General features: G+C 38.6%; 1 protein-coding gene across 3 annotated transcripts in view; it reads left to right on the forward strand.

Annotated features, from left to right (window-relative positions):
* LOC139962069 (serine/threonine-protein kinase SMG1-like) overlaps positions 1-15,916 on the forward strand; it is a 72,987-nt gene that overhangs the window by 24,783 nt on the left and 32,288 nt on the right. For all 3 annotated transcript variants that reach the window (XM_071962048.1, XM_071962134.1, XM_071961962.1), the window contains exons 25-42: positions 121-285; positions 1,393-1,547; positions 2,369-2,624; positions 3,502-3,638; positions 4,383-4,634; positions 5,059-5,212; positions 5,535-5,661; positions 6,222-6,361; positions 6,864-7,314; positions 7,993-8,143; positions 8,420-8,585; positions 9,140-9,328; positions 10,297-10,504; positions 11,129-11,296; positions 12,262-12,607; positions 13,617-13,728; positions 14,474-14,644; positions 15,562-15,696. In XM_071962048.1, the coding sequence (XP_071818149.1) occupies positions 121-285; positions 1,393-1,547; positions 2,369-2,624; positions 3,502-3,638; positions 4,383-4,634; positions 5,059-5,212; positions 5,535-5,661; positions 6,222-6,361; positions 6,864-7,314; positions 7,993-8,143; positions 8,420-8,585; positions 9,140-9,328; positions 10,297-10,504; positions 11,129-11,296; positions 12,262-12,607; positions 13,617-13,728; positions 14,474-14,644; positions 15,562-15,696 (3,483 nt within the window). The remainder of the gene's footprint in view (positions 1-120; positions 286-1,392; positions 1,548-2,368; positions 2,625-3,501; positions 3,639-4,382; positions 4,635-5,058; positions 5,213-5,534; positions 5,662-6,221; positions 6,362-6,863; positions 7,315-7,992; positions 8,144-8,419; positions 8,586-9,139; positions 9,329-10,296; positions 10,505-11,128; positions 11,297-12,261; positions 12,608-13,616; positions 13,729-14,473; positions 14,645-15,561; positions 15,697-15,916) is intronic.

Consider the following 15,916-nt stretch of genomic DNA (forward strand, 5'->3'; position numbering starts at 1 on the left):
ACATATCAGCATAAGGTTTGTCAAATGTGTCGACAAACCTTAAACATACACAGTACTTGACAAATTAAATTCAAATTACGATGGAACTTGATACAGTTTCTCCATTGCATCCCCCTCCAGTCGGTGAAGACATTCTTCAGGACCAACATGTCCACCTGTAAGGACTGGTTCAACATGATGCGGCCGGTGCTGTACGCCGTAGCCATCAACTGTGACCAGTATGCGTTCGCTTACAAACAGGCTGCTGGGATGATTAAAGATTGTACCGTAAAGGGAACAACTGCTGTAAGTGGTTTAGCGATGTTACTGAGAGAGGGAGAAAGTGTGGGGTGGAGGGGGGGGGGGGGGTAATGGGAAAGATTGGGTTTTTGAAAAGTAGCAGGTCGGAGGGAGAGGAATTTATATGACCAGAATGCATTCCCCTTCAAACAGGCTGCTGGGATGATTAAAGATTGTACCGTAAAGGCAACATCTGCTGTAAGTGTTTTTAGCTGTGTTACTGAGAGGGGGGAAAGTGTGGGGTGGAGGAGGGGTGGGGGGTAATGGGAAAGATTGGTCTTTGGAAAGCAGTAGGTCGGAGGGAGAGGAATGGATTTGCTGGAATGTTAATCTCGTTCACGATAAGGTTTAGGTTCCTTGTATTTGTCTTGACCTCGTCTGGAATGCATGCAGATTACTTACAGTAATTTAGAAAGCAACATATATACTGATAAGAAAAAGATGAATGGATTGGAAGCTCACAGTGCATTGTGGGAGAACTTTTCTCGTCCATTTACATGAGATGATACATATCATAAACGATTTATTGAAGAGTGAACAATACACCATGATATTTTTGATTTAGACATTGTTTGCTTATTTCAATTTTGTGAGGTGAGCACTAATCTATTGGAATATTTCTAAGCTACATACTCTGGTCTTTATTGTTCACAGTTTATAGCTCACAGTCTACAGAATCATTCTCTATGTTTCAAGCTCCACTCTGTCTTCTTTCTACGTGGTTGCAAATAATTAACTAAAGCTAAAATGACCTCATGCTTGCAAGGTCTCGTTAGATTCTTGGTCTTTTCAGGATATAATGGTCATATCAGGTAATAGGAATTAGAGAGAGTTCTTTGGTGCAAGTTAAAAATCACTCCCATTTGTGGTGAGAGCCTTATAAACAAAAATGTCCATATCCTTCCAATTCCAAGCAACTTTTTATCCAGCTCTGCTCTCTAACCTCCTATTACCCTCCTAGATGGATGTCATGCAAGAACATGCTCTCAGTACTGCCTCACTTTATAAATCTTTTAGTCTCTGGTGTCTCAATTGATTGAGATGTTTGATTGAAATTCAGTCAAATTAGATTTGAATTAAACTGAATGCAATCTTTCTCTGCCCTTAATATAGGAGCCCAGGTTTGAAGATGTTGTGTGTAAAGCTGCCTACTGCTCAGCGAAGCTTGGAGATGCTCAGGGCATCGTTGGGTTGCAGACTTGGTGTGAGAGTACAGCCCAGAGGAAGTTTCCCTGGCTCTCTGCGCTGGTTAAACACGCAGAAAGAAAGTAAGTGTCCACAAGTAGTTCATTCTGTGGCCTCCTTTGGTCATTGACCAGTGGTCATCCAAGGGCGTTGTAATGTTTATATAAAGTTATAACATGTTTTGCTTGATTTGTTTATGAAGTTAGAAGACAATGGATTAATAATACTGTTTAAGGCATTTCTTGAGGAGGGCTAACATCATCATTGTTTGGAAAGAATCCAAATTCTATCGTGTCATCAACCTTCAAGGGTGAATGTAGACACAAAATTTACTTTGATTTGTTGAAGAACGTTAAAAATACTGCTATTAGTAAAGGCTGTGTGTATGTACAGCTTTCAATATTTGAGAAACGACTCCTCACACAACTGAGGCTCATCAGTTAGAGTGGCTGGACTACTTAGTCTAACACACAGACAACTGGGTCAGTTCTTCAGATGCTACACAAAACTGAAGGGGTAGTGGAGACAACTTCTGTGGCCCTCGAATTGCATGTTTACAATGCCTTTGGTCATGGACGAGTGGTCATCCAAGGGTGTTGCAATGTTTAATATGAAGTTAGAACATGTTTTGCTTGATTTGTTTATAAAGTTATAAGACAATGGATTAGTAATGCTATTTAAGACATGCCTTGAGGGAGGGCTGACATCATCAATTCAGCCTCAACGGAGCATTTTAGAAAGTCAGCATAACTTACGGCTGAATATCTTAAAGACCGGAAGTAATAGAAACATTACCGACACTCAGATAGTTTTCTCGGACTAAGACATCAAGACTAAAATTCTGCTTCAAGTTCGTCGTCCTTCGATGGTTTTTTCATCTGACAACATTTTTTTCTTTCTCCAGCTTTGAATCCTGTGCTACAGAGACCATCCAAGCTCTGAAAGATTACATCAACATCGGCGACTCGTCAGATCTGCCACCGATCCTGAACCAGAAGGGGACGAAGATGTCGGAGACGGCAAAAGTCGAACGTGAGGGCAAGGATGGGACGACCAAGAATGGCCCCACCATCAAGTTGATGACCAGAGAGAGTACCAACGTGAATAACAGCAATCCATTCCAGGGTAACCATGCGGTGGTGTCATTCTTAGCTAACGAGGTAAGGACTTAAGATTTATGATTAATCAGCAGTATTAGTCAGGGAACGATTTATCCAGCAACGCAGAAGTGTAGAAGGCAGATTGGGCAAATGACTATATACAAGTGCACATATTTCAAATCAGCACTCAAAACGTATCTTTTCACCAAAGCATATATGTTATAATTGTTATTATTATGTTAAGAGCTACGAGAATTATTTCATAGTTTGTTTGCCGCTATATAAAAATTATGTATTATTATTATTATTAGTATTATTATATGTACATATGGGCAGTTTGTGTACACATCAAGCACCATAGTATTTTATTATAAGAGACAAAATTCAGAGATTTCAAAACACACAATATTTCATCACTGAATTATTCCCTGTTAGTCAAATTCATTTTAAGAAAGACGTAGTTAATGAAGTTAGACACCTAAGAAAATGTTGATGGTGTTGTGTAAGGTCTCAATATGTAGTAGTTTACTCTTTTTTTTTACTTTTTTATTACACATTAAACTCTTTGTAGATATCTTACAAATGCAAGATGCAGTTGCTTCTGCCTACCTCTCCCCAACCCTCTCCCTCACCCCCTCCCCAGCCCTCTCCCTCACCCTCTCCTAGCACCCTCTCCCCAACCCTCACCCTCTCCCCTACCCTCTCCCCCAGCCAAAAAATAGGGATCCTCAGGTCACTGGTCCCAAACTCACTCTAGGCAAACATTTCTTGCTCTCTCCAAATTTGTAAATTCCTTCTTCCAAGTTTTCTGCTGTTCATTTAGCTAACATGATTAAAATCAGATTATTATATCACAAATAAACCTTAGATCATAAACAATAACATTAACTGCATTGTAAACGTTGATCACCTGACCAGTCATGTGGTTTATTCTCAGGTGGTTGACATTTACCTGACAGTAGGTGATTACAAGTCTGCCCTGGAATGGCAGGATGCTGTCAAACATCTAAAGACCAAAGCTCCCGACGGAATCACGAAGAACCTCAACCTTAACGAAGATTTCAATGCTGTCAAGTAAGTTGATATCAGAAATCTCAGTATTTATTGGTTCAGCATGTTGATTAGTTTAACACACCAATGAATGAGTTATATCAATCATTTAACTGAGTCACATAATTGTTTACAAATTCCAGCTCTGCAACAGACCTAATTCTTTTTGTTCACTGATGCAGGTGGTTGTTGTTACATGTGCCTGTTGTGTAGACCGTGAATTTCATTGTCCATTTTGTAAATTGCATTATTTGAAGCTAAGAGGGTCCTACTTTACAGCTTACAGCCATGTGTGTTACAGTTTTGGTTGTGATGATGGAGTGAGGAGGGGAGGGGGTGGGGGGGGACTGTGGGGTGAGGTTGTTGATAGTCCATTTCCAGTAAGTTATTTAAGCCACTGATTATAATATGCTTTAAGGGCTCAGCTCCTCCACAAATGTAATAAACTTCTTAGGTCTGTAAAGATGACTTGTGTAAGCGTTCCTAGGGATTATATTTTACTATTTCTAGCTCAATTCTTGTATTACTGCTTAACTGTTTTCCTCTTCGTCTGGGTTCAAGGTGGACCCATATGTTGTTGTTTGTTTGGAAGTATAAAACCAGGAAGTCCCTTGAACAATAAATAATTCTGAAATATTGTGAAAGTTTCAGCTCTCTCAATAAACCTAACCATTCAGTTTACACACACAAAGAGATGATTATTTGTTGCTGCATTGGTTTACAGAGGACTCCTTTCAACTTATCTTTCTTTTCTGCTCTTTTCCTCAGAGCCCTTGGAAGCTTCCAAGATTTTGACTTCAAGACTGCTCAGGAACACTTGGACCTTGTCCCTAAGCTGACAGCCTTACAGAATCCTCTCGAGAATTGCGACATCGAGCGGTCGGATGTGTACAACCTCTTGTCGATTCGAAAGACATCCTGGCTATTGATAATAGAGTCGTTGTGCCGAAATCACCTCTTGGGATGTGCGGCTAGTCCACTCACCTCCAAAAACGGCATCTCGGGTGCACACCCTGAAATGTGAGTTGTTGTGACGAGCATTGTCGTCCTTTAATTGATACAGAGACAAATGGAGAGTAGCTAAACCTACCATGTACAGTCAATTGTGATAACTTCTTGCAATTTGAATAATTTGGTCTGAAAATGAAAGAAGGCTTGTATATTGCTATGCAAAAATTCCATTAACATCCCAACTTTATTGGTCTATTTTTTCAATTTTCTTGTATTAAGAAACCATGATGATCATACTGATGGTGATTAACTTAAAATTCATAAAACTCCTTCTTTCTCTTGTTGTCTCTGCCTGAAGAAGCACAATCTATGTATGAATTGTAACGTATTTGGTTACCAATAACCCATAGACCAAAGTATCTGAACTGTTCCCCTTTACATCAGTGAAAATTGTTATCCTGTTTTATCATCTCTTCGCATATTTCATCTGCAGGTCCAAAATCCTTGACATGTTTGAGAAGGCAGGACAACTACAGAGGGGAGGACTAAAGCTGAACTTGTTGGAATGGCCCAGCTTGACCTCTGACCTTGCATCGATGTCACAGTTGACCTCAATGATGACGAATACGGTACAGACGATGTCACCGGTGAGTGAAAGCTGTTTCAGTGTTGTTGTAGTAGATGAGATGCTAGAATCAATGTTGCTAGGTGTGCGTGCGATGTAAAACCTTCCCACCTCAAAAAATGCAAAACATAACAAATTGTTAGTTTGTTATTTTCAGTAGCAGAAAAAAAATTGAAGTTTTTTCTTTCTTTTTTATCTTTTTTTTTTTGTCTGTCAGGTCTTCTGTTACTAGGTCATATAAACATTCTTGTGAAATTTATTTTATAACATTTGTTTGCATTTTAGGGTGGAGATACTCAGTTTTGAAATTTACCTTTTTTGCCCATTCTCTTTTGAAATTTTAGAACTTCCTGTTACCCCTGGGTGCAGAATTGGACCTGCACCCATCAGAGCAGAATCTTAAAGCACTCATCCGTGCTGTGGTACTCACTTCTTATCAATTACACCTGCAGAGAATGAGAGGGAACTCAGGTGAATATCCAGAATTAATTAATAATTAATTAATTAGTTGATAAACTTAATAAATAAGAAATCAATTGAAGTACAAAAAAAAAGAAGACTTAAGTTCACGGCACTCAAGGTTCATAGAAAGCTGTTGGCTCCCCTTAATCAGCATGGGACCTTATCACAACATTCTGACACTTAACTGCAACATGGTGACATTATTACAACATTGTGACTTGCTCTGGTGACCTCTGGATACAACTTCTTGACTTCACTACTACAACAATGTGATCCCCAAGGTCCTCCAAAAATATAAAACTATTTTTTGGAAATTCAATACTAGAGATTGATTCTTAGTATTGGTTCAGACATTCTGACCTTATTGCAACATGATGGCATCACTACCAAATGATGACCTCTTTAATGCAACAATCCTAGAGGTCCTCTGGAAATTATAAGCATTTTTTGTTTGAAAATTCAATGCTAGACATTAATTTTATATATTTAATATCCCTAGTCCTTTGGTGGTCTGTGATTTTCATAATTTATGTATTCATCTTTCTTTGTTTTTAATTTCATTTTGTCAGCTTTGGAGCTTGAAATAGCGGTTCATTTGACTGAACTGCATTTGGCTGTAGCTAGCCTGGCAAGGAAACTAGGAAACCTGAAATTAGCAGACAATTACCTCTCCAGTGAAGTAATGTGGATGACCAACGGACCGTCAAGAGTAAGTTTATTAGGAGGAATTTGTTTAAATCGTGACACTGATTATGGCTCAGTTAACCTCTAAAAGAAGATCTTGCTAGGATTGAGAACATCAATCCCACCTCTACCCTTTATAAAATCATATATTTTGTAGTCCCTGGCCCATTTTGCTGCTGAAGATTATTCAGACTGATTCGTATGCAAATGTGTCATTTTCTGGTTGTGGCAAAGCATGGCTTTATTATTTCACCAAAAACAAGTGGATAGTTGAAAAAAGTTTTCACATAAAAAAAAACAATTATTTTCACATAAAAGGCATAGAACAGGAGATGGAGAATTGAAAGTTTTTGTCACATCTAGTTGGAGCAAATGACCAACGTTCATGATATCGGTAATGCACAGTTTCCATTCAAACTCAATGTTACAGTACTTCCTTCCTCACAAATGTCTTGCCTCGGTAGAGAAATCGTTGTCTCAAATTAAAAATTGATAAAGTAGCCTCTTTTTTTAACATTTAATCACAGTTTAAACTGGACAGAAGTTCTCCTCAGAAGCCTCTAGTCACCGTAATGGAAGAGGGTACTACTAAAGACCTCTCCACCTTGGTGTCCTTCCGTTTGGAGAGGGAATGCTGCAAGCTCTTCCACAGTAGCAACCAAAAGCCACAAGCATGGGAACAGATGGCCTCCATCATTCTCAAATACACCACCCTCTCGAACCCTGCCATCCCAACGGGGGCGGACTATCTGCGGATTTGCGAACTCAACTCTCGGTCACTCTGCGGCCTGGTGAAGTGGCTGACGGTGGACTACCGTAGCGCCGTGCCGTATCTGAAGCAAGCTCGAGGGACGGACCTGGGAGACATGAGTAACCTGGCAAAGAGTCTCTTCATGTTACTGGAAATGGAACAGAATGGTTCGTTACAAGGGTTAGGACTTGGCATGTACATACAGCAGGTACCAGGTTCTAGTGGAGGTAAGAACGAATGGATTGTTAAGAAAGTTAGGTGGGCAACCCAGTTGCTCTCATTGGTGTTAAAATTGAATGAATTCTTTGATACTTCATTCACCATTCTTGAACACTTTCTGTTAATAACATGCAGGATTACACCACATTGAAACAACCTAAAGCAATTGGTTCAGTATAATGCTCCTTGGACACAAGCTCCCTAGAAGTATGCTCTATAGACTCATGCTCCCTAGAGACATTCCCAGTGGACACATTTCTCACTAGAAACACGTTCCTAGAAAAAATGTTCTCTACAAACATGGTCCCTATACACAAGTCTCAAGCTTGTTGCAGGTCTTGATTGGCTCTAATGGTGTTAGAATACTGCCCTGACATTTATGACAATGGCAACAGAAATCTTCTAGTTAGGATTAAATTTTAGGAGGATTTTAAAACAAATAATAATAAAGATTCTTGTCAGGATATCTACTGGCTCACAGTACTACAATAATACTGTTTTTGTTTTTACAGTATTAGTATGTTTAGTTGCCATCTATTATAGTCTAATTTCCTTTCCAATTTGAAGACAGAACTGTCTGACTAATCATCAAGGAAGATAAAAAAAATTAAAAAATTAAATGAAGGCTTGTAAACTATTTTGGTTGATAAGGACGTCACTGAAATGCCTATCTACATTTGTTTCAGTCGGAGCGAGTCCAGCTATCAATGAGAATGATGCAGTCTGCGGTCGTCTGCTTCACCTAGCAACCATGCAATGTCCTTCTCTTGCCAAGGCTTGGGCATCCCTAGCTGCTTGGTGTTACCGGTGGGGAAGGAAGGCAGTGGATCGTGCCAGGTGGGGCTATGGTTAAATGACTCTTCATAGATTGTCATTGAACTTAAACATTTGAAAAGTTTTTTTTTTTTTTTTAAATAATTATTTTCTACCAGGTGGTCTTACTTTTTGTGTAATGCCTTATAATGTGTAAAATCAAGATTTTCCATTTGTAATAGGTGAAACCATCCTCCCACCAGCTGTTGGTAAATTGAACCAAAACTTTTGGTTTAATAACATCTCTCGATCTGCAGCACAATGGGACATTTATCCCGACACTTTCTTTACATGTTTTAGTGAGGAAGAAACGGCAAACTTGAGTTCGGAGGAAAAGAGTGAGATCATGCGCCTCTTGCCGCCCTCCACCAGTGCAAGTCAGTGTCAGGAGGTCACAGAGCTATTGAACCAGGCCAACATCAAGTCGATGAATGTTGGTGAAGAAGACATCACAGAACAATTACAGGTAAAGGTTTAGTAGCAAGCAGTATCAGGCATGAGCTTTTTCCGAGGAATTCGCGGAATATCCGTGATCTCTTTTCTACCTCCGAGATTTACACCTCTCAATTTCCGTGAATTTCTAACAACAGCGTTGTATCATTTGATCCGTCGTTCGCATGTTTTTCATTAACTATGGATATCCAACCTGCAGGGGGACAAAAACTATTATCCTAACACACTGTAGCATACGCAAACTGGAGCCTATACCGCAATTTTTGCAAAGTTTCGTGATTGTTTTTTTTACCCCAGGCTCATCCCTGAGTATTCATTGTCATGTTTTTCAAAGTTAAGTTGTTCCATGAAGAATGACGTTGACCAAAACGAGGAAATCTCTTCACTTTGATTACGAGCTGTAAGCCATCCGTCTTTGAAACTATTCTTCCATCGTTCAAATTTAATAACAATTATTCCAGAGGAACGTTTAGTCATTGATAGTAGGAAAAAAAGTTGATATGCTTGAAAATTATTTCGTATGGACTTCTTCACATTCATATCGGTCATAATTTAATTTCTTTTTAGTCCGTCCAAGACAACGGTTTGGAGTCCATGCGGAAGAAACTCCTGAACGTTTGTCCAGAACTGGAGCAGACAGAGAGAGTGATTTTGGATAGTCTATTAGGCATCTGGCAACAGATGTGCTACAGAGTGTACAGTCATTACAGATTAGCTGCCTGGGCTTACTTCACCTTCCTACAGTTGAATGGAACAGTAAGTTTGCCTTACTTTTTCTTTTCTTTTCTTTTCTTTCTTTCCCTCTTTTTCCTCTTTTTCCAGAAGTAAGTTGAGACATATCCCAATTGGATTTTCTAAGGGTCCATTACTTTTCTTTTCATAAGTAACTGGTGCAACGTTCATAACAAAATATGTACAAAGTTATTCTCCACTTCCAAATCTGTGTAATTGTGTATATAAAGTTAACATTAACAATGAATGAAAATGGTGTCTACTGAAGTTATTGGAAAATCTTGTTGGCTGGCATATTGTGGGCGAGCTCGGTTTTAACAAAGGTGGACCTGTTTAAGGTACTGCTCTTGTCCTAATGTTTGGTTTAGTTTTCAAATTTCTTTCAAATGGTAATCATATGCAACATCTCAAAGTAAATATTGTAACCTTTTCCATCAAACTCTTCCATTCTTCCATTCTTAAAGTATCAGTACTTGTTTGCCAAATTTGAACTTTAACCTTTCCAGCTTACTGCACTAAAAAGCTCAGTGAAAATGGCAACAATCTATGCAATTTTCATATTTATATTAATTTTATTGAGTTATCTGTCGTTATAGTCTGTAGATTCTACAAACTTCAATTCAAATTTGCAAGCCCTGCCCAACAGATCATGCGCCAATCAAATCTCTCTGTTTTGGTTACGACCATTAGGCCTAGGACTACTTTCACTTTCCCAGTGATTTTACAGTAAATCGTTCGCGCCAGCAGGGCAACAGAAAATAAATTGTTTTCTTTCGATTGCGACAGCTTTTCTCCATTAAATCCATCTGGTCAGAATGCATTTAGAATAAGAAAACATTGAACCTACGTGGGAATTTTTTTTTCGAAATTCATCAGCAAACAGGTATTGAGACTTTAAATAGTGGCAAAAGTTAAAACTTTCCACTTTCTTTGACGTTTAGAGAAAAAGAGGAATATGAACTAAAGACACATTTTTTTTGTTTCTTTTGAAGGAAAAGGGACCAAATGCCAACAGCAGCAGTAACAATGCTTGCAAAGACGGTACAGATCTAGAGAAAGAAAGCGATACCTCCTCACATCAAGAAGACCACAACGTGACAGCCACTTTACGTCTTCTCAGACTGTTGGTGAAACACGCCTCGCAGTTCAAGGATGTCTTGGAGACCGGTTTATCCACCACACCCACAGGACCATGGAAAAGTGAGTCGTTTTCTTTCAAAAAAATAGTCGTGAAATTTCATTTCGGACTCAAAATTGGTTAACAAGACTTCATCGAGGTTGAACACTTGTTTTCTCCCGACAAAATTGTCCATTTTATTATGAATATTGTTAGACAAAATATTTAAAAAAATATCATCCGTTGAAAAACACTCAGTTTGTAATTATCTCTCCATTTTTTCCAACAACTTTTCTTATATTTGTCTCCAGCATGGAAGGGTTTTAAATAGATGGATTTGAATCAAGAGAAAGACATTAACAAATTGATATGGGGATATCATTACATTTTTTTATGGCGCAAAGTTTGGATAAACTAGGAGATGTTACATAATAAATAAGGTATTGTTCCTCTGCGTATGGCTTCTTGATAAACTGTGTCCATTCTGAAAGTAATCAGTGAGTATACTTAAGGCTACACACCTAACCGATCCACAATTTGCTGAGACTTGTTACCTGTGAAGGTTTAGTGCTCATAGTTATTCACTTTGATTATTGAGCAGTTTCTCTTTGACAATTGTAGAAATCCTGATGATATGACTAGTTAGCTATTTAAAAATAAAGATTTTACCTACAAGGTTTTTTTTTATTTTATTTCCTTTCGCTAAGGCATCATACCTCAGCTCTTCTCTCGATTGAACCACCCGGAGGCCTACGTCCGTCAGAGCATCTCGGATCTCTTGTGCCGAGTAGCCCAAGATTCACCTCATCTCATTGTCTACCAGGCTGTAGTGGGGTGCGCGGACTCTGAGAGTAGGAAAGATGAGAGCCAAGAGGGTACGTTTGTATTGTACTAACTAAATATATCTCGGATCACTTGGATATCTGCATGGTGTAATTGGACGTAACTCACAGGCATGAGCTTTTTCCATGAATTCGCGGAATACCTGTGATTTCTTTTCTACCTCGGTTACAAAAACTATTATCCTAACACACTGTAGCATACGCAAACTGGAGCCTATACCGCAATTTTTGCAAAGTTCCGTGTTTTTTTTTTTACCCCAGGCTCATCCCTGAACTCAGTGACAATTGAAAGAAAACACTCTCATGAGACTTCATGTTATTGTTGCAGATTATATGTTGTTTTCATACCTTAGAAAGCTAGTTGTTGTTTATAAAGTTTAACATTGCTGTATACTCCTACCAATAATAAGCCATCCGCACATACTATCCCACAACTCAACAGACTTTCACTTTGTAGCAAACTAATTGTCCATTTCTTTTCAACTCCTCATCCTGTTCATCACCCCCCCCCCTCCCCCCATTTATTTTGAACTCCCAAGACAGCATCTATCCCTTACCCATTACACAGCCTCCCAATTAATTGCACACTCTCCATCCATAGCCAGTGACTGCTCCCTAATTTCTCCTACTCATCCCACACCACCCTCAGTCAAGTTTACAAACTGGGAGAACCTGCTAGGATTAAGATGCCAGGCACTCAGACTTTTCTATAACGTTTACATTTGGTCGGAAAGGTTTGGCATGACGTTTTGATCTTAGCCCATAGATTGAAACATATATGCAGTGTTAAATTGAGAGGTGACTCAGACAAGTTTATTGGAATATCAAACAAGAAATATGGCAAAAAAATTGACAGGACAAAAATGAAAAGTGAGATGAAAGGAAACAGGTGAGATGGGAGGGCTGCAGGAAGAGTTAGCAATGGAGGTTTAGGGAGTAAGGAGACAAAACGGGGGATTATAAATATTAAAAGAAAGTTTGAATGTTTCCACCTTCAGCGCAACACGGTGTGATAACAAAGTTTCTCTCGGCACCAAGCAAGGGCAACATGACATTGACCCCTGACCTAGAAGGACAACAACATGACCCAGGAGGAATGGAGAAGGAACCCCTTGACAACCAAGAGGAAGGGGAAGAAGAAGAGGAAGAAGAGGAGGAAGAGAGGAACCAATCACTGCACATGATGGAGAACTCCCTGCAGACTATATTATCCGTTCTCAGTCAACACAACCCAACGATGGTCACCATGTCCAAACTGCTGGTCAAGGAGCTCAGGAGAATAACTTTACTCTGGGAGGAACTCTGGCTGGGAACTCTAAACCATGTCCAACATGACCTCACAAGGTATGTATGTATGTATTTCAGATCCTCCTGCAAGCAGGAACTCGCGAAGAAGCCTCATTGGCTTATCAAAGCCGCAAGCTGACCGAAGTCAGTCTCTTACATTCATATTTAACGTCCATGATTATGAATTGTTAATTGTCAACAACTATGTAACTGGACGACATACATTAATCTGGGAGTGACTAGAACCAGGGACCTTATGATTGAAAGGTATCGGCATTATGCACAGAACATTTTGTAGCCAATCAATTCAATTTAATTGGATCAATCAATCCATTTAATTAATGGGATTTGTAGAGCACCAAAATCATAGAAAATGCTCCACGGTTATGAAGCACAGATTACCACGGATTTATATCTCCTGAAACAAAGCGAGCCTTCCGGTAGATTTGTTTTAACATTTCTGTTATTTTTCATATTCTGGCAGCCAGAGGTAAACGTTGGTCAGTGTGCGTGTAGTGTGTGTTGTCTAGTAATGACATTTTCTGTGCATATTTGATCAATACATATTACGAAAATAAATGAAACAGTGAATTGGAGCTTGAAAACAAGTTTCTTGAAATGTGAAATTCAGGCATGAGCTTTTTCCGCTAATTCGCGGAATATCAGTGATTTCTTTTCTACCTCGGGGACAAAAACTATTATCCTAACACACTATAGCATAAGCAAACTGGAGCCTATACCGCAATTTTTGCAAAGTTCCACGATTTATTTTTTACCCCAGGCTCATCCCTGGAAATACAAAGATAACTTTTTACAGAGGAATTGCAATCTGACCATAATAACAATGCGGAAACTGATGGTTAAAGAGCACAGGAGAAATTATTACTCAACGGTGGGAATTACTGTGGCTGGTAAATGTCAACCAGATCCATCACAAACATACAGGTTACCGCAAATGTAGAAATTCTTTCTCCCTGTAAAAACCTAAAATTGAATGAAAAATTAATTAATATATATTTTATAAAAATTGATCAAGTAATATTTTTCCATTTTTGCAAACCCCCAGGAGAATCGCTCAGCTAGAGGAAGGCGTCCAGAGAATTCAGAAAAACGAGACTCTCAGCAAAGCAGAAAAAGAAGCCATCCTTCAGGAGAAGCACAAAGCCATTCTGAAACCGGTGAGTCCGCTGTAAAAACTGACTGGGAAGAAAAATACTTCCATTGTCAGAAGAAGTTGAATTTGCTTTACCAAGAGATCAATCTTGGATTGTCTCTCCTTATGGGTTTGTTTCATTTCTCCTCGAATCCTTTCCATAAAATATCTGGAAGTTTAATATCTAAACACATAAGGAGTGTTAGCTCAGTGGTTAACGCCTATGGCGGGCCATCAGTCTCAAATCGTGGGAGATCAACTTATACCGATTTAAATTGACATATATTAATTTCCTTCGACTTATACCAGTTTCCAGCAGCATAAATTGAATTCTACCGATTTAAATTGACATATACCAGTTTAATTCTACATATCATCGATTTAAATCGACATATACCAGTTTAATTCGACATATCATTGATTTAAATCGACATATACCAATTTAAATCAATGATAAGTAAAATAAATCAGTATATGTCAATTTAAATCGACATATACCAGTTTAAATCGATGATATGTCGAATTGAATCGGTAGAAGTCAATTTCCGTGGACTTATACCAGTTTCTAGCAACTCAAATTGACATATACCTATTTAAATCGACATATCATTGATTTAGCTCATTAACATATTCCAAATCCCGATTTCGGTGATGATTGACATGTAAAGATACATCACGTGCAATCACCAATAGCGGAATAATTAGTTGCCTCCATTTTTATTCAATTTTCATTCATTTAAGTAATGTTTGAATATTTGCTTTCGTGTCAGATTGTCTTCGCTCTCGAACAAGTAGAACTTCTAACAAGCCGCCAAGCCGAGACTCCGAACGAGAAATTGTTCCAGCAGAACTTTTCGGGACAGATCGCCAGAGCCCTGACCGCTCTGAAACAGCCGGAGAATCTAGAGAAACCAAGCAGCTGCTGGAGTCTGTTCAAGCAGGTAAGAAAATGAAGTGTCATCTAAACTTTATTCCTGATTTTGGTTCTTCGATAGTCTCTTCAAGCATTTAAGAGAGAGGAGTTGTGATAAATATTCGAGAATAAGATACTTTTGGACTCTGATGAAGCAGACCTTGAAGAAATTAATCATGGAAAGTATTTCAGACAGTGGTTCTTATGGAGTGTGTTCAAATGAGTCATGGAAAGTACTTCAGATCCTTATACTTAATTGTATGTCCAAGCAAGTTTGAAAGATAAATAAGTCATGGTATTTGAGACTTGGGGTCTTATGGAGTCTGTTCAAATGAGTCATGGCTAGTACTTCAGATCCAGATATATTGTATTATGTCCAAGCAAGTTTGAGAGATAAATAGGTCATGGTATTTGAGACTTGGATTCTTATGGAGTCTGTTCAAATGAGTCATGGAAAGTACTTCAGATCCAGATACTTTGTATTATGTCCAAGTTTGAAAGATAAATAAGTCATGGTATTTGAGGCTTGGATTCTTATAGAATCTGTTCAATCGAGTCATAGAAAATACTTCAGATCTCGATACTTGGGATTATGTCCAAGCAAGTTTAAGAAATAAATCATTTCAAGTCATTGTTGGAAGATAACTCAGACTTTTTTCTTTTTTTTTGTGTGTGACCAAGCAGTTCTTAAAATTAAATGCATCATGAAAGTTATTCCTGACTTTACTTTCTTGTAGTCTGTTCAAGTTGGTAAATTAGAGATGGTGTTTATGGAATATTTTCATTATTGAGTATTTTGTTGTCTCTCCATGCAGGGAATGAAAGATTAAAAGAAAACAATTTCAATCTAGTTACAGGTTAAATGATATGTATTTTTTTCTTACAATTGAAACTCTCAGTTTAAAATCCTTTCTCTGATGGTTGCCTTCTTTTTCTTCCTGACAGTTCCACAACTATCTGAACCAAAGGGCTAACAGGAGGGCTCATAGTTTCCTGCACCTTCTTGACATTAGTCCCAAGCTGTCTGAGATCAGAGATAGCCCAATACCGTTGCCTGGATTGAGCTGTAACAGTGGCCAGGTAGGACCCATGTTACATGTAATGGTCGATATCTGTACACCACCTTGAGAGGTGTCAAAGCTCCAGTCAATGCATGTATGATACTGAATTTGTAATAATAAAAGTTAAATATTACCACTGTACTGTAACCACTATATCTTTGTCAATGCATAGTGATACTGAACAAGTTTGATGTTGTATCACAGAAATGAATTTTTTCATGATTGTGTTGGCCACTGGG

This window comes from Apostichopus japonicus, chromosome 1 (genome assembly GCF_037975245.1).
Source record: "Apostichopus japonicus isolate 1M-3 chromosome 1, ASM3797524v1, whole genome shotgun sequence".
In the NCBI taxonomy this organism is placed as follows: Eukaryota; Metazoa; Echinodermata; class Holothuroidea; order Aspidochirotida; family Stichopodidae; genus Apostichopus; species Apostichopus japonicus.